Below are 26,389 nucleotides of genomic sequence, written 5' to 3'. Positions count from 1 at the left end.
CTCCACCCAACCCCAACTCACCCTCCAACCAACCTCCACTCAACCTCCACCCAACCCCAACTCACCCTCCAACCAACCCCTACTCAACCTCCACCCAACCCCAACTCACCCTCCAACCAACCTCCACTCATCCTCCACCCAACCCCCACTCACCCTCCACCCAACCCCCACTCACCCTCCACCCAACCCCCACTCAACCTCCACCCAACCCCAACTCACCCTCCAACCAACCCCCACTCAACCTCCTCCCAACCCCAACTCACCCTCCAACCAACCCCTACTCAACCTCCACCCAACCCCAACTCACCCTCCAACCAACCTCCACTCACCCTCCACCCAACCACAACTCATCCTCGACCCAACCCCCACTCACCCTCCACCCAACCCCCACTCAACCTCCACCCAACCTCCACTCACCCTCCACCCAATCCCCACTCCCCCTCCACCCAACCTCCACTCACCCTCCACCCAACCCCCACTCACCCTCCACCCAACCCCCACTCACCCTCCACCCAACCTTCACTCACCCTCCACCCAACCTTCACTCACCCTCCACCCAACCCCCACTCACCCTCCACTCACCCTCCACCCAACCTCCACTCACCCTCCACTCAACCTCCACCCAACCCCCATTCAAATAGCAACCCCCACACACCCTTCACCAACCTCCACTCACAACCCAAACCACACTCACCCTCCACCCAACCCCCACACAACCCATATCCAACTGTAACTCATCACCCAACCCCCACTCACCATGCACGTCTGACTATCCATGGCCCACCCACCCACCATCCAGCACACACTCAACATTACTGCGATAGTTTCAATTTATGGTTAATTGGGAATCCCAGATCGTTTTCATTTTCCATGCGTATTATTTTCTTCACATTTAAGCAATAAGCCATTTCAGCCATTGACGTAATTGACTAGCAGAACAGACTCAAGAGGCTGAATGGCCTGTTCCTGTTCTTATATATTTATAGGAACACAGGAAATAGGAACAGGTGTAGGCCATTCGGCCCCTCGAGCCTGCTCCACCATTCAACTAAATCATGGCTGATCTTCTACCTCAACACCATTTTCACACACTATCCCCATATTCCTTGATATCTTTTATATCCAGAGATCTATCGATCTCAGTCTTGAAGATATTCAATGGCCGAGTTTCCACAGGCCTCTGGGGTAGAGAATTCCACAGATTCACCACCCGTTGAGTGAAGAAATTCCTCCTCATCTCAGTCCTTAATGGCCCATCCCTCATTCTGATACTGTGTACCCTGGTTCTAGACTCACCAGCTAAGGGAAACATCCTTCTTGCATCTACCCTGTTGAGTCCTGTAAGAATTTTGTATGTTTCAATGAAATCACCTCTCATTCTTCTAAACTCTGGAGAATACAGGCCCAGTCTCCTCAATCTCTCCTCATAGGACAATCCTGCCATCCCAGGAATCAGTCTGGTGAACCTTCGTTGCACTCCCTCCGTGGCAAGTATATCCTTCCTTCGGTAAGGAGACCAAAACTGTACCCAATACTGCAGGTGTCATCTCAGCAAAGCTCTATACAATTACAGCAAGACATCTTAACTCTTGTACTCAAATCCTCTTGCAATAAAGGCCAACATACCATTTGCCATTCTAATTGCACCTGCATGTTAGCTTTCAGTGATTTTAGAACAAGGGCTCCCAGGTCCCTTTGGACATCAACACTTCCCAATCTTTCACCATTTAAGAAATACTCTGCATTTCTGTTTTTCTCACCAAAGTGAGTAACTTCACATTTTTGCACATTATATTCCATCTGTCATGTTCTTGCCCACTCACTTAGCCTGTCTAAATCCCATTGAAGCCTCTTTGCATCCTCCTCACAATTCACATTCCCACCTAGTTTTATGTCATCTGCAAATTTGGAAATATCACATTTGGTCCCCACATCCAAATCATTTATACAGATTGTGAATAGCTGGGGCCCAAGCGCTGATCCTTGCAGTACCCCACTAGTCACAGCCTGCCAACCTGAAAATGACCCATTTATTCCTACTGTCTGTTTTCTGTCCATTAACCAATTCTCAATCCATGTCAGTATATTACCCCCAATTCCAAGTGCTCTAAGTTTGCTTCCTAACCTCTTGTGTGGGACTTTATCAAAAGCCTTCTGAAAATCCAAATACACCACAAGAACACAAAAACAAAAGAACTAGTAGAAGTAGACCATATGACCCATCGTCATTCAATACGATCATGACTGATCTTGGGCTTCAATTCCACTTTCCTGCCCACTCCCCATATCCCTTGATTCCCTGTGAGACCAAAAATCTATCTATCCCAGCCTTAAATGTATTCAATGATGGAGCATCCACAACTCTCTGGGGTAGAGAATTCCAAAGATTCACAACCCTTTGAGTATAGTAATTTCTGCTCATCTCAGTCCTGAATGATTGGCCCCTTATCCTCCACCCAACCCCCACTCACCACCGCCCCACCCACAGGTTCCCCATTATCTATTCTGCTGGTTACTTCCTCAAAAAACTCCAACAGGTTTGTCAAACATGATTTCCCTTTCATAAATCTGTGTTGACTCTGCACAATCCTAACATTTTTTCCTTATTCCATTATTCCTTTCCTGGGCAGTCCTGATTTGTCCAAAACCCAAAACCGTCAAACCCAAACTTGTCACTTTTCCTGCCCCTCCCATTACCTACCCACAACAATAATCTTGGCTGCTGCTGCCCCTCAGCCCCCACACTCCATGATCACAAACCACCCTCCCACTCACCCAGCAGTACTAACCTCGCTGGCAGTTGCCCAACCCAATTGTTTAAAACCGGGGGAGGTTCTTTGCCACCAGATCGGGCAACAAACCAGACAGCACGTTTGCCTGTTAATCAACCTAAGAGTCAAAATTGATGCCACTACATCTAGAACTCTCATACTCTGCCACCACAGCAACATCTCCTCACTCGTCCCTCAAGCAGCATATCTAACAGGGGTAGCGGGAAACTGGAGTGGGAAACTAAGGCAGGAAACTGGAGTACGGCATGGAGTGGAAAGTTGTGGTGGAAAACTCCAGTTAGAAGGAGGCTTGTGTGGGACATAAACACCGGCTTGGATCAGTTGAGCCGAATGGCCTGTTTCTGTGCTGTATATTTGATGTAATCTGATGTAAACTGCAGTGGGGAACTGGAGGGGGAAAATGAAGGGGGAAACAGGTCACCTAACATGTCCATCCTCAGACACTCCACTGCCCCTCGGCCAATCAGAAAATGAACAAACTCTACAATTCCCGAATGGATGATTTGTGACCATCAAACAGTCCTTTTCCCATGTCTGAGATGTTCAGAGGTAGTAAATAAAAGTGTTCAAAGTAACTGTAGAAAAAACCCACAATTTTTAATGTCCCTATGATTTGTCTCCCAGGTTACTTGTGTTAATTGCACATCAATTGTGTTTAATTATATATATAGATGGAGGGCATTATTGGGGTTTTACTTGAACATATATAAATGGACACTTACTGAAACTGTGTGGGGGTTGAGTTAGGAGATACACGCTTGTAATTTTTCACCCTGTGCATAAGCAGAAAACTGAGGAAAGATCGGCTCCAGCATTACCCTTGACCAACTGGTTTTCTGGAATATAACATGGTAGCAGAGAATGGTTGCTTAAAGGTGAAGGTTGGAAGCCAAAAAAAAAAAATGAGACAGAAGACTACGGGCTGAATTTTGTTGAAGTCTCAATGTCGGGATCTGTGGCAGGGAGAGCCGGAAGATCATACTGTCAGCGGTCTGCCACGGAGTCCGACGTCGGGAGTGCCAGGCCCAATCTTCCCAGTGGTGATGAGGCTCCATGGTGGACCCGCCGCTGCTCAGCATAATAAACAGCATGAATAAAATTCACCACTATCTTACCGGCTGTCCATGGTCTTACGTGCAGTGGCCGACACTCACACACCTTCACTTTCCTATCCAGGGAAAGTTGGCGCACCGAGGTCAGGAAGTGGGGACCGTAGGATATATGGTGCTGTTGGGTGGGAGAAATATGCATTAACAGTGTGGGGGGGGGGGTGGTTTGAGGGGGTGACCTCTGCAGTTTGAGGGGGGCAGAGGTCAAAGCATCAATGTGTGTTTTGTGGGGAGTGATGGAAGGGGCAACATTTTATTTACTGTGTACTGGGGGGGGTGGGGCGGGGATACGGGTTTAAAAGTTCAAATTCAACAGCAGGTCTGGCAGCCCTTCAAAAATGGTGCCAGCACCTGCGCAGAGGCAGCAACGCCATTGCCCGCGTCGCAGAGCCCGCCCCCCCCACCACGTGATTGGGGATGAATGGCCCGACTGCCGCATGATTATGAGCCATCACACGCTAGATTGCGGCAGCCTGGGCCGCCATTTTATCGCCCACCACCGCTCCCGGCAACGGGAATGTTAAATCCAGCCCTACAATCCTTGTAGCTATTGTGAGAAAGCAAGTGTAAATTGTCAGGTTATGATTGCTCTCCAATGTTCATTGAATCTGAACCATATGACCAGTGGGGAATGACATGGATATGTGGACACGGGTTGCAACCTTACCAAAGAGGAAATGAGGTATGGCCTTGGCATTGTCGTTTGCGACAAGAAGTAAAATCAGCAATACCTTTCTGAGCTGGATGCTCATCAATTGGATAGTGATAAAGGTTTGGACCTACTTTCAGAGTTCTTGGATGAAATTTACAAGAAAGATAATCTGTTCAATGGCTATGAGGCATGGTCAGACTTTGTTGATTTCAGAAAACAGATGGTTATTCCAAAATATTATGGACTTTAACAGATTGTATAAAAGACTGAGGAAATTCAATTTGGTGATCCCTGATTCAGTATTGGTGTATAATTTGCTGCACTGTGTCAAGGTGTCTCATGTGAACAGGTTCCTGGTTCTAACTGGGTTTCTCTGCTAACTAGCAGAGACCCCCTGTTGTATCAGATATCTGCTGCCTTGAAAAAATTCCTGGGGAAACAGACATTTCCTGCCATCTTGGTGAAACAAATGGGACGTTCTGCAGGAACACAAAGAACAGCAGACTCAATGATTGCCGGATTTCTAAATTGCCCAGATACTGGACACAGACGTCAGTATAATGGAGGAGTTACAGGCAGGCACAATGAGGATTGAAAGTATCTTTAGCAGATCTGGCTATTACATCTGCAGACAGAATTGGCACAGCAATAATAGGTGAATGAATCGAAGGAATACCCAAGGAACAGTAAATAGGTACTTCAGGTGTGACTCAAGGTATCATTATGCGATGAATTACCTAAAGCGGAGATGCAGGGTCCTTAAAATGACACATGCCACAGAGAATCCTGAGGCAGAAGATGAAGTTAATGATCAATCTGAATGAATTGTACTAATCACAAGGAGTTTTACTCTTGTGATAAATGTGTTAGCCACGGACTCATTCAACTGTGCTGTGTTAGACAGTGCTTGCACTTCAACAGTATGTGGAACAGATTGGTTGAAACATTATCTAGATTCACGCAGTACTGAGGATCGATACAAGGTTAAGGAGTAAAATAATACTACTTGCTTTAAAATTGGTGATCACAGCACATTGAGGTCACTAAAGAGAGTTGTAATTCCATGTAAAATAGCTGGAGAAAGCCAATTTATCAGAACTGATGTAGTCTCTACAATTGCTGATGAATAAACCTCCTATGAAAAAGGCACAGTGAAACTTGACATAGAGCATGATAAGGCAATTGATTTTGCAAAGTCAGTGGATCCGCAGTTTACCCAGAACATCCCCTTAACAAAACCTGATGTTTCTCATCAGAGTGTTAGACGAGTATTAATGACATCAGGTGAAAATAAATAGAAAGAGAAAAAGAAAACTGTCTTAAAGTTACACAGACAAATTGCTCACCCGACTTGTTAAAGATTAAAACGCTGCTAAAAGATGCAGGTGTGGTTGATGAAGAGTATACGGGGCTAATAGAAGAAATTAGTGAGAAATGTGGAATCTGTAAAAAGTATCGCAGGATGCTGCCAAGTCCTACTGTAAGCCTTCCATTAGCAAATGATTTTGACAATGTAGCTGCCATGGATCAAAAGGAATGGGATAAAGATATAAATATTTTCATTCTAGATTTTATAGACCTGGTGACTAGATTTAGTCTTTCTACTATTAATACATAGTGGTATGACCGAGGTTTCTCTAGTTCCACTTCTCCATGGGTCACAACACACATTTAAATATTTTACCCAGTTACCGATATGGCCAATTATACACTTTATTTTAGTTTCAGAATAAAATCCACCAACCAGGTTTCGTTAATAAATAACAGAATTATTGATTTATTATGAAGCAAACTTATTCAATAAAGATGCAAAGCTTATTAACACAGTTTGGAATATAAAAGTATAATATATACCCTTCTAAAGTAACCCAACACGCATGCACAGACACACCGACAAAAGAGAAGATAAAGAAGTTTTCTCTGCAGAGATTAACTTTACTAAAAAAGACAAAATGCTTTGGCCAAATACTTGTTAATTCTTAAGAAAAAAGATATGGAATGTTCCAAGCTGGCCCTTTGATCTGGCATCCAAATACACATAGACAGCTGTCACTGGGATCTTTTTGGAACAGTTGAAGGTGCAAAATTTGGATTTATTTTGGAATGCCAGTCAGGACCAACAGCTCGGGTGCCAAAGCATACACAGATAATCACAGCCTTACATGAGAGCTAAAACAATTGTACAAAGGGCTCAGCAAAAAATTTGCAATTAGGAAATGGGCGACACACAAACAATGCACAGGATAACCTAATTAAGAAATGGGAAAGGCCATTGTCACATCGTCTGGTAGTCCCAGACCACATCAATTCACCCCCCCGTAAACCTGTTATGCAGAATACACACACATTCTTTACGGTCTCCGGAGGGGCAATACCAAATCTCTTATTGTACAGGAACACAATTATCAGCCTACATTGTGCTGTGGCCTTTGCCTACTTAATACCATTAAGTTGTAACTGATAATGAAATCATATATAAACTGTGCTCATTTGGACTTCAGTGGAGAAGCGCCTGGAATGTCCAGCGTTGGCTCCCTGCATGCATAATAAAGACACCACTTGACTATTGCAACTGGACTCCAAGTGTTGAAATTTTATAACAGAGTATTTCTCGGACCTTTCACAGTTCACTTTAAGCGATGTCCAGGATTAGTCTGGCAGACTTTTCAGGAGAAATGCTGCATCAGTTTCTCTAGTTCTCACACTGGATTCTCAGGGTTTATCAAAGAGGTGGAATAGGCAGAGCTGGTTGCCTCTCTCTTTTAGCAGGCTTACACTGCAACCAAAGCTCCTGAGCCATAAACCCAGACATGTGACTTCTCTGTAAACAACTCCAATAGCCAGCAAGGCTCCTTATGTTGATTTAACTTCATTGTTTAAAAACAAACACTTACTGGAAGAGGCAAAGACCCAAGAGTCCTTCCAGTAACACTTTTTAAATAAAAACCAAGTCCGGCATCTCTTCACAGTCTTTTAAACACAAATCCTCAATAATTATTCATAATGGAAGCACCTTCATAACAACAGTTCGGACAAAAGGGTGATTATAGACAAAATCATGGAGAAAAGGATAGGGACAGGCCTTGGGGCACCAGCAAAGTTTCTGACTGATAATGCAGGGGAAATTGTTAATGACAAGTTTAGAGAAATGTGTGAAAACATGAACATTATGGTGATGAATATTGCAGCTGAAAGGCCTTTCAGCAACGGGCTCTGTGAAATGAATCATGCAGTGATCGATGAAATGCTGCATAAAGGTTTAGCTGATCAACGAAACTACAAGTTGACAACCACCCTGGCATGTGTGGTTCATGCAAAGAATTCACTCCAGGTGGTTGGAGGGTATAGTCCCTATCAATTAGTCTCTCGGTGAAATCCCAAATTGCCTTCTATTCTGTACAACAGTCCTCCTGCTCGTGAAGGTTCTACAATTAGTTCCATTTTTCTGCACATTTGAATGTTTTACATGCAGGGAGATGGGCTTTCGTCAAGCCTGAGGTTTCTGAGAAAATTCAGAGAGCTCTGAGGCATCGTATAAAACCCTCTGAGACAAAATCTAATTCAGGAGATTTGGTGTATTACAAAAGAGAGGGTCATGGGGAATGGAAAGGTAATAGGTTTTAATGGTAAGATAGCACTTATCAAACACGGAAATCAAACGTGGCAATCAAACTGTTAAGGTTCATTCTTTATGATTAATCAGAATTAATTAGAAAATCTTGGACTGAGCAGCTGATAGAAGTAAATAAGGCACCTTGTACCTCAAAAGCTCATGTGTTTTGTGATGACGGTCCTGAGGAAAAGAATACAGTAGATCAAAGGCTGGATAGAGGCAATGTGTGTGATCATGACACACAGGACAGAGTTATCACATCCAAAGACCAATTGTCCTTGCAGATGGGACTTATAAGGCGAAAGAGAGATTAGTCACTTGAGGTTTTGAAGAGTGTCATGCAGGCCCCCACCTGCCAAGAATGAGACACATTAATTTCGCCACATGGACATTAAATTTCAAATTGTTGCTGGGAAGAAAAGAACGCCTATTACAAGGGCCACCAGACTGACTGGAAAGACATTTTTGCATATTAGCAGACAGTACTTGAAAGGACAAAGGGGCTATTCCCTGTTCCAATTTAACCCACAATGGATCACCAGGTATTGTGTGGAGAGGAGACATTCCAAGGTCCGCTAGGTCAAGCCAATCCACAAGGGCCAGGACTGATTAGGCCAGCTGGTCACATGACTAATTGGCTGTTGCAGGTATTTTTGAACTCACCACAGAGAATTTGAACTCAGAAAGCTGTTTGCACCTGTACCAAAAAGACCTCTCCTGGCTGGCTTGCCACAGCCTGGGCTGTCTGCTCCCATCTCTTTCTCACACAACTCCAAAAACTGACTGAAGCCACATGAACCCCAAGAGAGAAAAGTCTCCTACAGTGAACAAGGTTTAAGAAGAATACTGGGCCCCAAAGAAAAGCAAGATCAACTTACAAAAGGACTCTACAGTGAGCTCGAAGAACCGTAACAAACTCTTCAGATATTGCCTCAAACCTTTCCACTTTATTTTTCTTCTGCTCTTTTCTGTCTCTATTTGCATGTGTGTATTGCATATGCATGCTAGCGTGGGGCGCGGCGTGTATCCGTAGGCGTTAACTGATCAGCCTTTTAAGTTTAAGTTTAATAAAATTTCACCTTTCTTCTTTAAACCTAAGAAAGCCTGTTTGTGCTCATTGCTATATAATTGGAAAGTGGTGAACAAGGATTCACCAAGGGGGAGCTCAAAACACAGTGTATTTAATATTAAACCCTGTTACAGTAAGACCAGTTGAAGGCTGAGAGGGACCAGAGACACCTTTCTCACCTGGTCGTAACAAGAGCAACTGGGTGATACCAATGTTAGAGAGTCTCCCACTGCTGGAAAATTAATTTTGAAAATCGTTTTAGCTCTTTTGGCCACATATTCATGGGTGTGCAGATCAATTGATATAACAGCCATGTTTATGCAGGTCGATACTTTTCAGATACAACTGTTTCGGAAATCACCTAAAGAGGAAACAGATGCAGAGGAAATCTATGGAATCTAAACAAATATGTCTGTGGCCTGAATGTGGTACTTTTCAGTGAGATCTGTTTTGCTGAAAATCGATTGTGTTCAACTAAAAGCAGATCCTGCAATGTTTTATCGATATCATAAAGAGAAACTTTCAGGCATGTCCATGATACATACTGATGATTTCTTATGGGTGATACTGCAGAATTTGAGAAATGTGTTATTAATAAGATAACAGTAGAATTTAAGATTGGGAGTCAGGCTTCTGGGGTGCTTAAATATACTGATTTAGATATTAAGCAGAGTCGGTCTGGAATAACTTTAAATCAACAATCCTATTTAGAGAGTGCTACTCCCATGCCAGTTAATTGTGCCCGTTCATCACAGAAAGATTATGTTATATCTACAGAAGAGACAGAGAAATTGCGAAGCTTGATTGGTCAATTAAACTGGTTGTGCACTCAGACTAGACCTGATGCTAGTTTTGATGTACTGGAGTTAAGTATTATGATGAAAGTCGAGACTGTTTTAAGGGCAAATAAAACATTAAAAAAATAAATCTGGATAAATGTGTACTTACGTTCCCATCCTTAGGTGACCCAAAGAACATGAAACTATAGTTTTTAGTGCTGCTTCACATGCTAATCTTCCTGATAGGTATTTTAGTGCAGCTTATTTCATAATATTTCTTATGGGTGAAAATGGGAAATGTTGTCCTTTAGCTTGGGAAGCTAAGAAAACAAAAAGGACTGTTGAAAGCACTTTAGCTGTAGAAACACTGGGTCTTACGGAGCAGTGGATATGGGAAAATCTTTTAAGTGAGATTCTATACAAGGACATACTGAAGATAGTATACCCACTGAATGTTAGGTTGCACGGTGGTGCAATGGTTAGCACCGCAGCCTCACAGCTCCAGCGACCCGGGTTCAGTTCTGGGTACTGCCTGTGTGGAGTTTGCAAGTTCTCCCTGTGACTGTGTGGGTTTCCGCCAGGTGCTCCGGTTTCCTCCTACAGCCAAAAACCTGCAGGTTGATAGGTAAATTAGCCATTGTAAATTGCCCCTTTTGCGCAGCGCCTGGCTGTTCTTTGTGCAGTGCTTCTGGCTGCTTTAAGTGCTACGGATGTTAACACGCTGGGGGCTTTCTTGTAGTTCAACAGTGCAATGCGCTTAGCGGCTATGACAGGTTCCAGCTCTTCAATGTGAGATTGAAACCAGTCTTCATTCTGCTTCACACGTTTGCCATCGGTGGTCATTGCTGAGTCAAAGATGGCGCCTCTGATGTGGGCCCACTTGGTCTCTGCATCCCCTGTGGAAGTGTTTAGAAGGGCTTTTTCGAGTGAATTTAGAAACTTACATAACAGCTGTGGATGAGAAATTCTGCTAGTGTTGATGCGCGGGCGGCCCTTCTGCTTGGAGTGATGCAACTTTTTTGGTTTGAGTTTAACCTTGCTGCACACCCGGGAGTGGTCGGTGTCGCAGTCAGCACTGTGGAAGCTGCGTGTGATTTGAACGCTGTTTAAAGAGGCTCGCCTTGTGACGATGAGGTCCAGCTGGTGCCAACGGCATGATCTTGGGTGTCTCCAAGAAACCTGGTTGCAGGGTTTAGTGTGAAAGAACGAGTTGGTGATGCAGAGGTCATGATAGCTACACAACTCAAGCAGTCTCTGTCCATTCTCATTTATCCTTCCAATGCCATAGCACCCAAGGCAGGAGGGCTATGAGTCATGGGTCAGCCCCAACCCTGGCATTAAAGTCCCCCAGCAGGAACAGGTGTTCGGTGTTGGGGATGCTACTAATGATATTATGGAGTTCCTTGTAGAACTGGTCTTTAGCTTCAGATGGGGAGCAGAGTGTTGGAGCATAGATGCTGAGTAGGTGTACTGGACCAGAGACGGTGAGCAGTCGGATGGACAGTATGCATTCCAAGCCATTTGAGGGTGGCTCTATCATGCTGAGCAAAGAGTTTCTGATGGTGAAGCCCATTCCATGCTGTCTTGGTTCTTCAGGATCCCTACCCTGCCAGAAGAAGGTGTAGTCTTGCTCTCTTAGAGATCCACTCGCAGGGAGGCGTGTCTCCTGGAGTGCTGCAATGTCTACATTGAGTCTACTGAGCTCGTTGCTAATGATGGCGGTCTTCCGAAAATTGTTGATTTGTGTAAGGTCTTCCGACAGGCCAGGACACATAGCTCTGACATTCCAGCTTGCAGAACGAAGGGCTGGTACCTTCTTTCCTTCTTTGGTCGTGCCGTTTGGTGCGGTGTTGCAGTCCACTTGTCGGGCAGTGACCCTGACCTCCAAGCACCCATTGAAGTAGGCGGACTGTGGCGGGACAGAGTCTTACTGACCGGGGGCTGCCCGGTTTGAGGCGGGTGGTAGCTGTCCAGTGAGATGCAATGACCTCTCCCACCGACAAAGGCAACCCGTGGCGCCCAATCTCTACACCAATTGAGCTGGACTTATAACCCGTAACTGCTGCCTTCCGTGTTGTTTCGGTCGTTGTGAGGCGACTTTGGCGTGACCTCTCCATGGCGCATGCCTGGGCGAATGTATGGAGGTTGTGAGTTGCCCAAGCGTCAAAACCCCCCTCTCGGCCTTCCTGGTTGGGTCCAAAAGAGTGCAGAGCACGATGTTTGGCACCGGTATGGCTGCAGGAACTGCCGGAAACATGCCAAAGGTGACACATGACTGCATTCGGGGTTCCGCTCCGGATTTTCTGTTAGGGTTTACTCCCTTAGCCTTGGTCTCTCCCGAGATGCCCACAAGGCAGAGGAGTAGTTAGGACCCCTGATCAGGGGTAGGTGGATGCCGGTGGGAGGAGGTGGGGGGAAGGGGGTGCAGGGGCGGAGGGGGTGCGAGGAGGAGGGTAGCGGTGGGAAGTGGTGGAGGGAAGGGGGTGCGAGGGGGAGCTGGGAAGGGGGCTGCAGGGGGTAGGGGAGAGGGGTGCAGGGGAAGGGGGTGCGAGGGGAAGATGGTGCGAGGGGGGAGCTGGGAAGGGGGCTGCAGGGGAGAGGGGTGCAGGGGAAGGGGGTGCGAGGGGAAGATGGTGCGAGGGGGAAGCTTGGAAGGGGGTGTGAGGGAGGTGGGGGGAGGGGGTGCAGGCAACAAAACACCTCACCAGCTCCCACCATCACCCCCCCCACAATGATGCACCGTCACTGGGATCGGGACCCGGGAGCCGAGCCGGAGCCGCGGGGAAGGCCCGTGTGGAGCCGCCGAGTGAGCGGGAGCCGCCGCCAGGACCAGGCGGCCGCTCCTCCCCCCGATCGCTGCTGCGGACGGGCACCCCGAACACAGCCACGCGCAAATGACTACTGGCAACACCTATGCAGTCGTAATCAGCTGGCCTCTGACACCAGAAATATCAGAGGAATGTATGATGGCATTAAGAGAGCTTTTGGGCCAACCATCAAGAAGCTCGCCCCCCTCAAATCTAAATCAGGGGACACAATCACTGACCAACGCAAGCAAATGGACCGCTGGGTTGAGCACTACCTAGAACTGTACTCCAGGGAAAATGTTGGCTCTGAGACTGCCCTCAATGCAGCCCAGCCTCTACCAGTCATGGATGAGCTGGACAAACAGCCAACAAAATCGGAACTCAGTGATGCTATTGATTCTCTAGCCAGCGGAAAAGCCCCTGGGAAGGATGGCATTACCCCTGAAATAATCAAGAGTGCCAAGCCTGCTATACTTTCAGCACTGTACGAACTGCTTTGCCTGTGCTGGGACGAGGGGGCAGTACCACAGGACATGCGTGATGCCAATATCATCACCCTCTATAAGAACAAAGGTGACCGCGGTGACTGCAACAACTACCGTGGAATCTCCCTGCTCAGCATAGTGGGGAAAGTCTTTGCTCGAGTCGCTCTGAACAGGCTCCAGAAGCTGGCTGAGCGTGTCTACCCTGAGGCACAGTGTGGCTTTCGAGCAGAGAGATCCACCATTGACATGCTGTTCTCCCTTCGACAGCTACAGGAGAAATGCCGTGAACAACAGATGCCCCTCTACGTTGCTTTCATTGACCTCAACAAAGCCTTTGACCTTGTCAGCAGACGTGGTCTCTTCAGACTATTAGAAAAGATCGGATGCCCACCAAAGCTACTAAGTATCATCACCTCATTTCATGACAATATGAAAGGCACAATTCAGCATAGCGGCACCTCATCAGACCCCTTTCCTATCCTGAGTGGCGTGAAACAGGGCTGTGTTCTCGCACCTACACTGCTTGGGATCATTCTTCTCCCTACTGCTCTCACATGCGTTCAAGTCCTCTGAAGAAGGAATTTTCCTCCACACAAGATCAGGGGGCAGGTTGTTCAACCTTGCCCGTCTAAGAGCGAAGACCAAAGTACAGAAAGTCCTCATCAGGGAACTCCTCTTTGCTGACGATGCTGCTTTAACATCTCACACTGAAGAGTGTCTGCAGAGACTCATCGACAGGATTGCGGCTGCTTGCACTGAATTTGGCCTAACCATCAGCCTCAAGAAAATGAACATCATGGGACAGGACGTCAGAAATGCTCCATCCATCAATATCGCCTACCAAGCTCTGGAAGTGGTTCAAGAGTTCACCTACCTAGGCTCAACTATCACCAGTAACCTGTCTCTCAATGCAGAAATCAACAAGCGCATGGGAAAGGCTTCCACTGCTATGTCCAGACTTGCCAAGAGAGTGTGGGAAAATGGCGCACTGACACAGAACGCAAAAGTCTGAGTGTATCAAGTCTGTGTCCTCTGTACCTTGCTCTGTGGCAGCAAGGCCTGGACAACGTACGTCAGCCAAGAGCGACGTCTCAATTCATTCCATCTTCACTGCCTCCGGAGAATCGTTGGCATCAGGTAGCAGGACCGTATCTCCAACACTAAAGTCCTCGAGGCGGCCAACATCCCCAGCATATACACCCTACTGAGCCAGCGGCACCTGAGATGGCTTGGCCATGTGAGCCGCATGGAAGATGGCAGGATCCCCAAGGACACATTGTACAGCGAGCTCGCCACTGGTATCAGACCCACCGGCCGTCCTTGTCTCCGCTTTAAAGACGTCTGCAAACGCGACATGAAGTCCTGTGACATTGATCACAAGTCGTGGGAGTCAGTTGCCAGCGATCGTCAGAGTTGGCGGGCAGCCATAAAGGCAGGGTTAAACTGTGGCGAGTCGAAGAGACTTAGCAGTTGGCAGGAAAAAAGACAGAAGCAAGGGAGAGCCAACTGTGTAACAGCCCTGACAAACAATTTTATCTGCAGCACCTGTGGAAGAGTCTGCCACTCTAGAATTGGCCTTTATAGCCACTCCAGGCGCTGCTTCACAAACCACTGACCACCTCCAGGCGCTTATCCATTGTCTCTCGAGACAAGGAGGCCAAAGAAAAAAAGAAGAAAATTGCCCCTAGTGTAGGTAGGTGGTAGGAGAATGGTGGGGATGTGGTAGTGAATATGGGATTAATGTAGGATTATTATAAATGGGTGGTTGTTGGTCGGCACAGACTTGATGGGCTGAAGGGCCTGTTTCAGTGCTGCATCTCTAAATAAAGTAAAATAATTGTATTATTATAAATAATTATAAATAATAAAGTAGACTCTCCAAGAATTGTGAGTGAGAAAAGGTTATGGATTAACCTTGCTGGCTTCAAAGAAATGCTGGAGAGAAAGGAAATCTCTAAAATTAAATGGGGGGATGCAAATCACCAACTGTCTGATTGTTTTACAAAAAGAAATGAATGTATGAAGAAATTGTCATGGGTCCTAGAAGAAGGGCGTCTCGCAATGTATTACTTTGTACAGAATATTGAAGGTTTTTAATTTTGTTTTGAAATGTTTGTGCACATCAACTCTAAGTTTTATTTAAAGAGAAAGAAGGGAATCTGTTAAAAGTATATCATCTGTGTTTATTAAATGCAGATAGAGGGCATTAATCGGGGTTTTGCTTAAGCATATATAAAGAGATACTGAAGCAGTGTGTGGTTGAGTTAGGAGGTATATGGTTGTTAAGTTTCACTCTAAATAAATATAAGACTGAATAAAGATTGGCTCCAGTATCATCTTTCACCAACTGGCTTTCTGGAATATAACAGCTTGCAGCAGTACCTTGAAGATTATCTTTTAAATCCTGAAGGGCTCATAACCCTTGTTGTAGTGGAAATATGAACCCAAACAGTTTAAACAGCCCTGGAATTCCTAGATTCCAATCCGGTGAGGTGGGGGCAGGGTGGGGGGGTGGCGGGAGGGGTTATGTTTCTTTTTCTCTCTCATTTCGACCTCAGAGGGCCTGAGGCTAACCATAGGCTCTTCACAGCATCCCCCAGGCAAGATCAGGCTTGGGGACCAGGGAGGTTACATACACCCTGCGCCAGCAAAACTAGGAATCTGAATAGGATACACAGACCCTACACGGCTCATTAAATCTGCAACACAGCAGCAGCAGCAGCAGGAGGCTGCTGTGTATAATTAGGAGTGCGGTATCATTGCATTATACAGAATCACAACATGCAGTAAATGAGGCACACGCAAAGGAAACACTCATTCCTCACACTTCATGGGGGAAGTGATAGAATTACGGCTGTCCTGACAGTTTAAACTGTTTCAAAAGCACAACACTATCAAAGCACTGCAACTAAGTCAGCTCTGGGTGTCACAGATGGTGCTGAGAAAATGCAGCAATTAGACTGTAAATGCTGCCATTCCAGCCTCCAATGGAAAGCTGCAATGGGTCCACTTCTTCCACTCACACACAGGCCGTGCAGAGTTTAAAATGCCAGTTAACAATGAAGCCACCTCAGCTCGACTGTACACATTCTCTGAGGTCCATTTAAATGGCATTCGTCACTATGTTGGGGAATGAAATTCGAGATCTAGCACTAATTTTGTCATTTTATATCACAATAACCCCACACAATTACACACACACAGACACACACAGATATACACAGGGGAGGTTGTAACAATCAGGAAAGACTGAAGAGGCCGAAACTCTTTTCTTCAGAAAAGGCAATGTCAAGAGGTGACTTGATAGAGGTCTGTAAAATTACGAAGAAGCAGACGTAAAGAAGGCCTGGATTTTACCAGCCGTGTTGTGAATCCAACTTTGGGATCACTTCCAGGCCCCGACCCCGCTCGAGGTTATCGTGCAACATCTGGCAGAATTTTGCGGGAGGCAACCAATGAGTGGCTCAGCTTCGCGATCACCGTTCAATTCAGGACGGCGGTGAGTTCAGGAGGTGGGAATTTTGCGGGAAGCAACCAACGAGTGGCTCATCTTCGCGATCACTGTTCAATTCAGGACGGCGGTGAGTTCAGGAGGTGGGAGCTAGATGCTGCAGGCCCTGTTTAATGGGTGCCCATTAGCCATTAATGTGACTGCTGTCAGACTGTATCATTACAGAGTATGCAACAGTAGACAGCAGCAACATGGAAGGGCAGCCGCACGATTCAGCGATGCCTCCCTGGAGGTCCTGATAGAGGCGGTGAGAACTCACAGGAATGTGTTATTTCTGGAGAGCAGCAGGAGGAGACCTGCAGCCAGATGAAGCAGGCATGGCTAGAGGTTGCTCGAGAGGTCAGCAGCTGCAGTGAGGTGAGCAGGACATAAGTCTAGTGCAGGAAGCACTTCAACAACCTTCTGCTGTCTCGCAAGGTAAAATGCAACAACCATCTGACAGACATGAAGTAAATACCTGCTGAGCCCCCCTCTGGGTAGAAGAGCTGTAAGGCAGGCATCACCCAGGAACATTTACGACATGAGTGCCCATGTCGACTCCTCACCTGAGGGAAGGGCTCACAGCAATGTAACTTTTCGAGGATGTTGAATTAAACCCATAGACAGTAAGTTGCCAGGATCAGTACATGTGCATGTGTCTCATGGTATTCTGATGGGAAGTATCACAATCTTAACACTCTTGGTCTGCACCTTGCAAGAAAAATGAGCACACAACGCCCACGGGAGGAGCCGTTCCAGGGGTGGAGTCAGCAGCTTTGACACTGATAGAGAAGGAGGCCCTTGACATTGGCAGGATGGCTGCAGACAGGTAGTCGTCAAGGGCAGAGAGAGGCTGAAAGCAGCTTCCTTATTTGTGTTATCGTTTCTAGTAGATCACAGTTGATGGTCAGCCAGACGTCTGATGAAGCAGCGACTGAGATGGGAGGTAGGGCAACTGACGTGTTCTCTCTTCCGCAGGGTCAATGCTGGAGGAGTAGCACCAAGCAATGTTGGAGGCTGCTCCGACCTCACGTCATGAACACCGCAATGTCACAGGCATATGAGCGCATGAGCTCCTCCATTGAAAGTTAGGCCAACCTGATGGAGAGTCATATGCAGCAGTCCACCAAATGGATGCAGGAGTAGTGGACTGGCATGGACCGAATGTCTGATACATTCTTCAGCAATGACCACTCTGTTGCAGTGGCACACAGATGCATGGACAGGGAGGCAGGTGTTCTCCCACTCCTGGTCAGTGTGGAGTACAGGTGACGTACTGAGGGGGACAGGGATGATGTAGATGGGGCCACTCCTGAATGCGGAGGCACATGCAATGCCCATGACTGAGGCTGCTCCTGTACAGATGCAGCTGACGCAGTCTGTAGTGGTGCCCTCAAGGGAACTGCGACCATGAGGATTGGTGACATGGGCATTTCAGCCATTGGGACAAACACTCGAGCAGTGTGCCTCCACTTCTGTTTCAGCCACCGGGTGAGTATCACGTAGGTGCTCTCATAAGAGGACAGAGAAATGGCACTAGCAACACTTTGGGGTTCACTTGGGTATATTGTAATGTTTCTGTCCAGTTGCATCTATGTTTTTGGAATGAAACAGGCAGTTTTTGGTAACTTACATGTGTCATTTTGTTATGACTGGGACATAGCAACAGCAGCATAATGCAGTGCCTGTCTGAGAAAACTGCGTGGCTGGTGGAGATGAACTGCTTGAAGACTACTGGACACCAGGAGATGTCTATGTGGCGTTGGACTAATAGTGGACGGAAATGGTGAGACAGAAGTTGGCATGGGGTTAGTCCACTTCAGGAACTGCCAGCCTCAGGAGAAATGTCTCTGGATCAGGGTGTCACAAGTTTCCCTGCCATCCTGGTCAGTGTGTTACTCCCTCACCATGAGCTCTGGATGGCCTGGCAGCACAGCCTGATGGTCCTCATCAACCTCCTCCTCCAATGACGAGGCAGAGCACGTTTCCACATGGTCCTCCTCCAGGACCACCCCTCTCTGCATGGCCACGTTGTGCAGAATTCCACAGACCACAACGACGCAGGACATGGTTGTAGGAGCGTTCTGGGGGGTGGGAGGGTGGGTGGTGCCCCCTGACCAGTCAAGGCATCGGAAGTGCAGTTTAAGGTGGATGATGGCCTGCTCAATGGTGGTCCTTGTGGTGAGATGACAGTGGTTGTATTGCTCCTGAGCCTCTGTTGTGGGGTGTTGCACAGGGGTCAGTAGCCATCTCTTCAAAGGACATCCCTTGTCAGCCAGAAGCCATCCACAGAGGCTGTCTGGTGCCATGAACAGCTGTGGCACCTGAGACTGCCCGAGGATGGAAGAATCATGACAGCTGCCAGGAATGTTAGCGCACACCCAAAGACACTGCTTATGCTGGTTGCACACCAACTGCGCATTCAATGAGTGATGAAAACACCGGGCTGCACGCTGGGGCTTTGATGGCAGTGTGTAGTCGATCACATCCTGCACCTGAGGAAATCCTGCCATGGAGGAAAACCCCACTACCCTATGTGCCTGACTGGCCACATCTTTGGTGAATGTGATGAAATCCGATGCCCTCTCACACAGGGTATCAATCATCTGAGTGGTGCCGCTGTCTGCCATATCTCACACAGCTCCACCACTGACCCCTGAAACAAGCCAGGCATTATTCAAGGTGCCTGTCACCTTGACAGTCGCTGGCAGTGGGTGTCCACCTGCTCATTACCCCCTAAGGTCCTCCTTCAGGACGACGCATGGATCAGCCACCACCTACCCCGATAGGTGCAGCCATTGGCAGCATTGCTCCTCAGACATATTAGGAAGCTGATCCTTTGTTAGTATGACCAATGCTGTGGGTAGCACCTTCTTGACCCCTTCTGCCCCTCAACCAGCACCCTGTGTCACTGCACACAAGGGGACTGCCTTTGTGTTGGGGCCACTGCTCCTTCCCACTGTTCCAGCCACCTCTGAGTATGTGGCCCTCATGCTCAGATAGAGCCTCAATCATTAGGACTTCAGCTGCCAAATTTCACTTCACCTTACCCTGACCCAGAATGAGCCCTACTCTAAAACCTACTCTCTCTTTCAGCACTCCTAATCCCAGAGCATTCCTACTCCGGCAAGTCAGTGGCAATGCATGAGCTCCTGTTTACTGACTCCCCTTTCTATAAATCAAACTTAATGTCTGCCACTTAAGTCAAGGGCCTCCCTCTGTGCAGCTGCCTCATCTGCTGGACACAGCGTGGGGCCTGTGCGCCTCTTGACAAAATCACACATCTGTGTCAAAAGACCTCTCAAGTGCCTGCTTAATCGCCCTAATTTCCTACCCTCCACTACTGGGTCAATGGCTGTCCTCCTCAAGAAGCCACCTCCGGAAAAATCACGCAGAGGTGGCAACACATCGGGCAACCGGCACAATGTCCTCTTGCGCAAAATTGCCGGTTCGCCCACCTCGGAAGCCAACTCTACCCTTTGTGGCAATATTCAGACCAGATGTTTCTATTTCCGGATGTCCAAAACTAGACATAGATATAAGATAGTCACTGATAAATCAAATAGGGAATTCAGGGGAAACTTCTTTGCACAAACTGGTTAGAATGTGGAACTTGTTACGACATGTGGCAGTTCAGGCGAATGACAGAGATGTGTCTAGGGGGAAGTGCGATAATTGCATGAACAAAATCGTCCAATAGAAACCTCTGACAGGCCAAAGATATTGCCATGGCGACACCATTTTAGTCACATGAACTGATTTTAGTAGAAAACAACTTACACACAATAGAGATAAAGGAACTTCATATTTGGATATTAACTGAACAAGCATCTACCACCATTCAGTAACCAAAAAAATAACAATCAAAGTACTCACAAACTCTGCTTTTCCTTTCAGCAGTTTACCAACATTTGCACAAAAAGGTTAAAGCCCTGGCAGATGTGTGCTCCAGACAGGTTTCTGGAGCACTGACAATTGTGGGTATTGCAGCCACCATCATTGATTGCTTTGCACAAAGATTGACACATCAGACGACCAATAGCAGAAGCATTGGGGTGGGATGGTTAGAGAACACAAGAAGTAGGAGCAGGAGTAGGCCATTCGGCCCCTCAAGGCTACCCCACCATTCAATAAGATCATGGCTGATCTGTCCCAGGCCTCAACTCCTCTTTCGGGCCTGCTCGGCATCACCCTCGACTCCTCGAGATTTCAAAAATCTATCTACCTCCTCCTTAAATACATTTAGTGACCTAGCCTTCACAATTCTCTGGGATAGAGAATTCCAGAGATTCACCACCCTCTGAGAGAAGAAATTCCTTCGCATCTCAGTTTTAAATGTGTGCTCCCTTATTCTGTAACTATGTCCCCAGTTCGAGATTCCCCCACCAGTGAAAACATATTCTCAACATTTACCCTGTCAAGCCCCCTTAGAATCTTATATGTTTCAATAAGATCACCTCTCATTCTTCTAAACTCCAATGAATAAAGGCCTAACCTGTTAAGCCATTCTTGATAAGACAACCCCTTCATCCCAGGAATCAGCCTAGTGAACCTTTTCTGAACTGCCTCCAATGTTAGTATATCCTTCCTTAAATATGGGGACCAAAACTGTACGCAGTACTCCAGGTGTGGCCTCACCAACACCCTGTACAGTTGTAACAAGACTTCCCTATTTTTAAACTCTAACCCCCTAGCAATAAAGGCCAAAATTCTATTTGCCTTCCTAATTACTTGCTGCACCCGAATGCTAACTTTTTGTGTTTCCTGTAGAGGAACACCCAGATCCCTCTGTACTGCAGTATTTTGTAGTCTTTCTCCATCTAAATAATAATCTGCCTTTTTATTCTTCCTACCAAAGTGGATGACCTCACACTTTCCCACATTGAACACCATCTGCCAAGTTTTTGCTCACTCTCTTAACCTATCCATATCCCTTTGCAGATTCTTTGTGTCCTCATCACAACATGCCTTCGCACCTATTTTTGTATCGTCAGCAAATTTGGATACTCTACACTCTGTCCCTTCCTCCAGCTGATTAATATAGATAGTAAATAGTTGAGGCCCTAGGACCGATCCTTGTGGCACCCCACTAGTTACGGCTTCCCAACCTGAAAAAGACCCATTAATCCTGACTCTCTGCCTTCTGTGTGTTAGCCAATCCTCAATCCATGCCAACACGGAAGATCATGTGACAGGGCCTCCTAGGATATGGTTCAGCTAGAGTTGGTGACTCTACACAGCGCATCCTGGCACACCAACGTATAAACTTATGTGAAAGGCTGACATCATGCCAATGCACATTGACGTGCTTCAAACATGGCTGGACTATCGGCAGGTTTTAGCATAGCTGGTCTGGGTTCCAGCTCTGATCTCTGTGTCACTGACTACTGCAGTGAAATGTGTGCAGTGTAGAAAGAAATTGCCTTTCATTTAAATGCCTCTAAAAACAGAACTGCTTTGAAACTTTCAATGATTTTATGTTAACAAATTCTATGGATTTTAAACAAAATGATTATACAGGGGAACAATCAGGATAAAGTGTTGAGTGTATGCAGTAGGCGAATTTCCCTAAGCTGCCACTCAGCTCACAGCCGTGGGATGATAATGGCTGTGCTGCTCTTTGTGCTCTCCTGTAGGTAGCACTATGCTCTGGAGGAGGGCTGGAGTGACACTTATGTGGCTGCCAGAAATATTCTCATCTCACTGCCTGTACCTGCAGTTCCAGTAAGAGATACCAGAGAAAGCAGCTATCACAGAGTGCTGTCAGGGCAAGGAGAAACAGCACAATATCACAGCGACATTAATATACCTGTTCAGAGAGGGACTTACCTTGAGGGACAGAGAAAGACAGAGAAAGAGGATGGTAGAGGGAGGAGGGGAAGCAGGATTGAGAGAAACAGAGGAGGATAGAGAGAGGCAGGGGAAGGGATAGTATAGAGGGGAGAGGAGAGGATGGGAGGGAGAGGGATAGAGAGGAGGATGGAAAAGGGGACAGGAGGGATGGGAGACAGAACGCGCAGGGAAGAAGGGGGAAAGGACAGAGGTAAAAAGGGAGAGAGGAAAAGAGAAATGGTTGAGGAGAGTTGCTTGTCTTGAAGATGAACCTTCATAACCCATTTGTTTAAGACCTTCGTTCAAATCTACCTTTTTGACTAAGCTTTTCGTCACCAGTCCTAATACTTTGGCTCAGTGATCATTTTTGTTTGATTAATCACCTGTAAAGTGCCTTGGGGTGTTTTCCCACTTTCAAGGTGCTATATAAAGGCAAGTTGTTGTTGTCTTCTTGATTGTTGTGCTCAGGTGCCTTTACTTGGGGCACCATACTCACTTAATCCAGAGTCAAGCCGCAGTCTTTTGCGCTTTGAAGCCTGGAGATTCCAGTTGGTATTGGAATCAGTCCCTGTGCTGTTGGTGTGTTAGTGAGCAGGAATATCAGGATATGGAGCAGGGAATGCCCTGTACTGCCCACAGGAAATGACATGTAGGTGCTTTAGCATAGGCTTCTCAAAATAATTATTGCCAGTATAATAGGCACTTCATGCAAAGCCGGCCCGCCAAGGCTCAAATAATGTGTGCACAGAGGGTAACTTTAGTGTTTAGTGATGGTGTGGAATGGGCTATTTCAGATCAGATGCCTGATATACATCTCTCCCAATATTCATTTCAATTAAACTCAATGCAAGGAGATATCAGGTGTGTGTGTGTGTGTGTGTGTGTGTGTGTGTGTGTGTGTGTGTGTGTGTGTGTGTGTGTGTGTGTGTGTGTGTGTGTGTGTGTGTGTGTGTGTAACTTCAACAGGTTTGCACTCTATCTTTAGATATGCCTGGCATACTCTCCTATACTCCTCATTGAACCAGAGTTGATCCCTCGGCTTGATGGTAATAGTAGAGTGGGCGATATGTCGGGCCATGACATTGTGGTTGAATACAATTCTGCTACCGCTGATGGTCCACAGCGCCTCATGGATGTTCAGTTTTGAACTGACAGATCTGTTCTATCCTATTTAGCACACTGGTATTGCCGATGGAGGGTATGCTCAGTGAAAATGGGACTTGGTGTACAAAAGCACTGTGCAGTGGTCACTCATACCAATACTGTCATGGACAGATGTATCTGTGACAGGTAGATTGGTGATTACAAGGCCAAGTCAGTTTTTCCCTCGTGTTGGCTCTCTCAGCAGCTGCCGCAGACACAGTTAAGCAGCTACGTCCTTCAGACTCGGCCACCTCGGTCAGCAGAGCTACCGAGCCACACTTTGAAATCCCTATTCCAATTGATGTTCAACATGGAGAAGCACTGATTCATCAGCCGAGGGAGGGCAGTCCATGGTAATAAGCAGGAAATTTCCTTGCCCATGTTTGACCTGATGCCATGAGATTTCATGGGGTCTGAAGTCAATGTTGAGCATTCCCAGGGCAACTCCCTCTTGACTGTATACCACCGTGTCACTGCTACCTCTGGTGGGTTTGTCCTGCCAGGAGGATAGGATATACCCAGAGATGGTAATGGAGGAATCTGGGACATTGGCTGACAGGTACAATTCAGTGAGTATGACTGTGTCGGGCTGTTCTTTGACTACTCTGTCGGACAGCTCTCTTAATGTTGGCACAAGTCCCCAGAAGTTGTGAGGAGGACTTTGCAGGATGGACTGGGCTGGCTGTGCCTTTGTCGTTTCCAGTGCCTAGGTCTGTGCCGGGTGTCCATCTAGTTTTATTCTTCTTAGACATTTTCATAGCTGTCTGATGCAACTGAGTGGCTTATTAGGCCATTTCAGACGGCAGTTAAGAACCAACCAGACCTGGTAAAGCTGACTGATTTCCTTCCCTAAAGGACATCAGTGAACCAGTTGGGTTTTTACAATAACCCAGTAGTTACATGATCACCATTACTGAGACTAGCTTTTTATTCCAGATTTATTCAATTAACTGAATTTAAATTTTCCAGCTGCTGTGGTGGGATTTGAACTCAAGTCTCTCGGAACATTAGTCCAGGCCTCTAGATTACTAGCCCAGTAGCATAACTACTATGTTACCATAACGTGTATAAACATGTGTGCCTGTGCACACAGAAACACACCTGCATGCAACGCATAATTGCACGCATGTGTACCTGGATAAGCACATGCACAAACATGCGTGTGTACACACACACATGCAACATCAATTTATATTTACGTAACACCTTTAATGTGTAATACGTCCTGAGGCACGTCACAGGAGTATTGTAAAACAAAATATGACACCAAGTTACTAAAGGAGATATTAGGACAGATGGCCAAAAGCTTGGTCAAAGAGGTAGGTTTTAAGGAGTGTCTTAAAGGAGGAAAGCGAGGTGGCAAGACGGAGAGATGTCGGGAAGGTATTCCAGAGCTTGGGACCAAGGCAACTTGAAGGCACGACCACCAATGGTGGAGCAATTAAAATCAGGGATGCTCAAAAGGCTGGAATTAGGGGAGCACAGATATCTCAGAGGGTTGTGCGGCTGGATGAGGTTACAGAGATAGGGAGGGATTTGAAAACAAGGATGAGAATTTTAAAATCAAGACATTGCTTGACTGGGAGCTGATGTAGGTCAGTGAGCACGTGGGTGATGGGGGAGATGGAACTTGGTGTGAGTTAAGACACAGGCAGCAGAGTTTTGGATGACCTCCAGTTTACAGTGAGTAGAATGTGGAGGAACAGCCAGGAGCGTGTTGGAATAGTCAAGTCTAGAGGTAACAAAGGGGTGAATGAGGGTTTCGGCAGCTGATGGGCTGAGATACGGGCAAAGCATGGGCAAAAACACACATATGCAGATAAAAATCTACCCCCAGCAGTCTACTAATGACATGACAGCCATGATTTTAAGCGACTGTTTAAACCCCTATGTAAGGAGATCAGCTTTCGCTCAGCATAGTATTAATTATTGATTACCTGCAGCGGTGAGTCGGTCCTCTCTTCTTAACTGCTGCAGCTCCTGTGATGTGTGGGCTAAATTCCTGATACAAACAAAGCTAAATAATAAACAGAGCCAACACACGCAGGGCGACCGACTGGAGCAGTCTCCTTTACCTGTAATTTTAGTGACAATGGCAGTGGTTGGAGTCTCTCAGCTGTGGCACTTTATTGTCCAGTTGCTACGTCAGTGAATACAATCAGTCCCACTGACAAGAGAGATTCGGCAGAGATAGAAATTGAATTACTTCCTTATGAATCTGGGTATTTCTGTTGACTGAATGCTTTCAGTTGTAAATTTCCATAAAATTAACACCCTTTCTCAGCCAGCATATCTTATGATGTTTACAGTCTTAATTGCAAATTGCTTTCTGCATCCTGTTCCTAGGAGTCTGCGCATTCTGCCAGAATACAACCCATTTAAAAAAGGGCTAGCGTTTATACAGTACTTTTAAAGGAAACATGCAAGCAATTTGTGCACAGCAAGATTCCACAAACAGGAATGTGATAATGACCAGACAATCTGCTTTTTTAAAAAGTGATGTTGGTTAAGAGCTAAATAGTGGCCAGGACATCGGGGAGAGCTCACTTACTCTTAAAGAACAAAGAACAGTACAGCACAGGAACAGGCCATTCGGCCCTCCAAGCCTGCGCTGATCA

At 46.5% G+C, this 26,389-nt stretch overlaps 2 protein-coding genes across 10 annotated transcripts in view; both read right to left on the bottom strand.

The window, feature by feature from the left end:
* The window catches only part of camkk1a (calcium/calmodulin-dependent protein kinase kinase 1, alpha a), a 362,000-nt gene that overhangs the window by 199,797 nt on the left and 135,814 nt on the right, over positions 1 to 26,389 (bottom strand). The window contains exon 5 of one of the 9 annotated variants that reach the window (XM_068010057.1): positions 25,709 to 25,773. The exons of 6 other annotated variants lie outside the window; for them this stretch is intronic. The gene's annotated coding sequence lies outside the window, so the exon portion shown is untranslated. Of the gene's footprint in view, positions 1 to 20,672; positions 20,754 to 25,708; positions 25,774 to 25,846; positions 25,931 to 26,389 lie in introns of those variants that run through there. 2 more of the 9 variants (XM_068010063.1, XM_068010062.1) reach the window with 2 other exon arrangements.
* On the bottom strand, positions 18,692 to 19,426 carry LOC137346421 (putative nuclease HARBI1). Its single transcript, XM_068009875.1, has one exon. The coding sequence runs from the start codon at positions 19,424 to 19,426 to the stop codon at positions 18,692 to 18,694; it is 735 nt and encodes a 244-aa protein (XP_067865976.1).

The sequence above is a fragment of the Heterodontus francisci genome, chromosome 30, assembly GCF_036365525.1.
Source record: "Heterodontus francisci isolate sHetFra1 chromosome 30, sHetFra1.hap1, whole genome shotgun sequence".
Taxonomy (NCBI): Eukaryota; Metazoa; Chordata; class Chondrichthyes; order Heterodontiformes; family Heterodontidae; genus Heterodontus; species Heterodontus francisci.
This window is presented reverse-complemented; position numbering and strand designations above follow the sequence as displayed.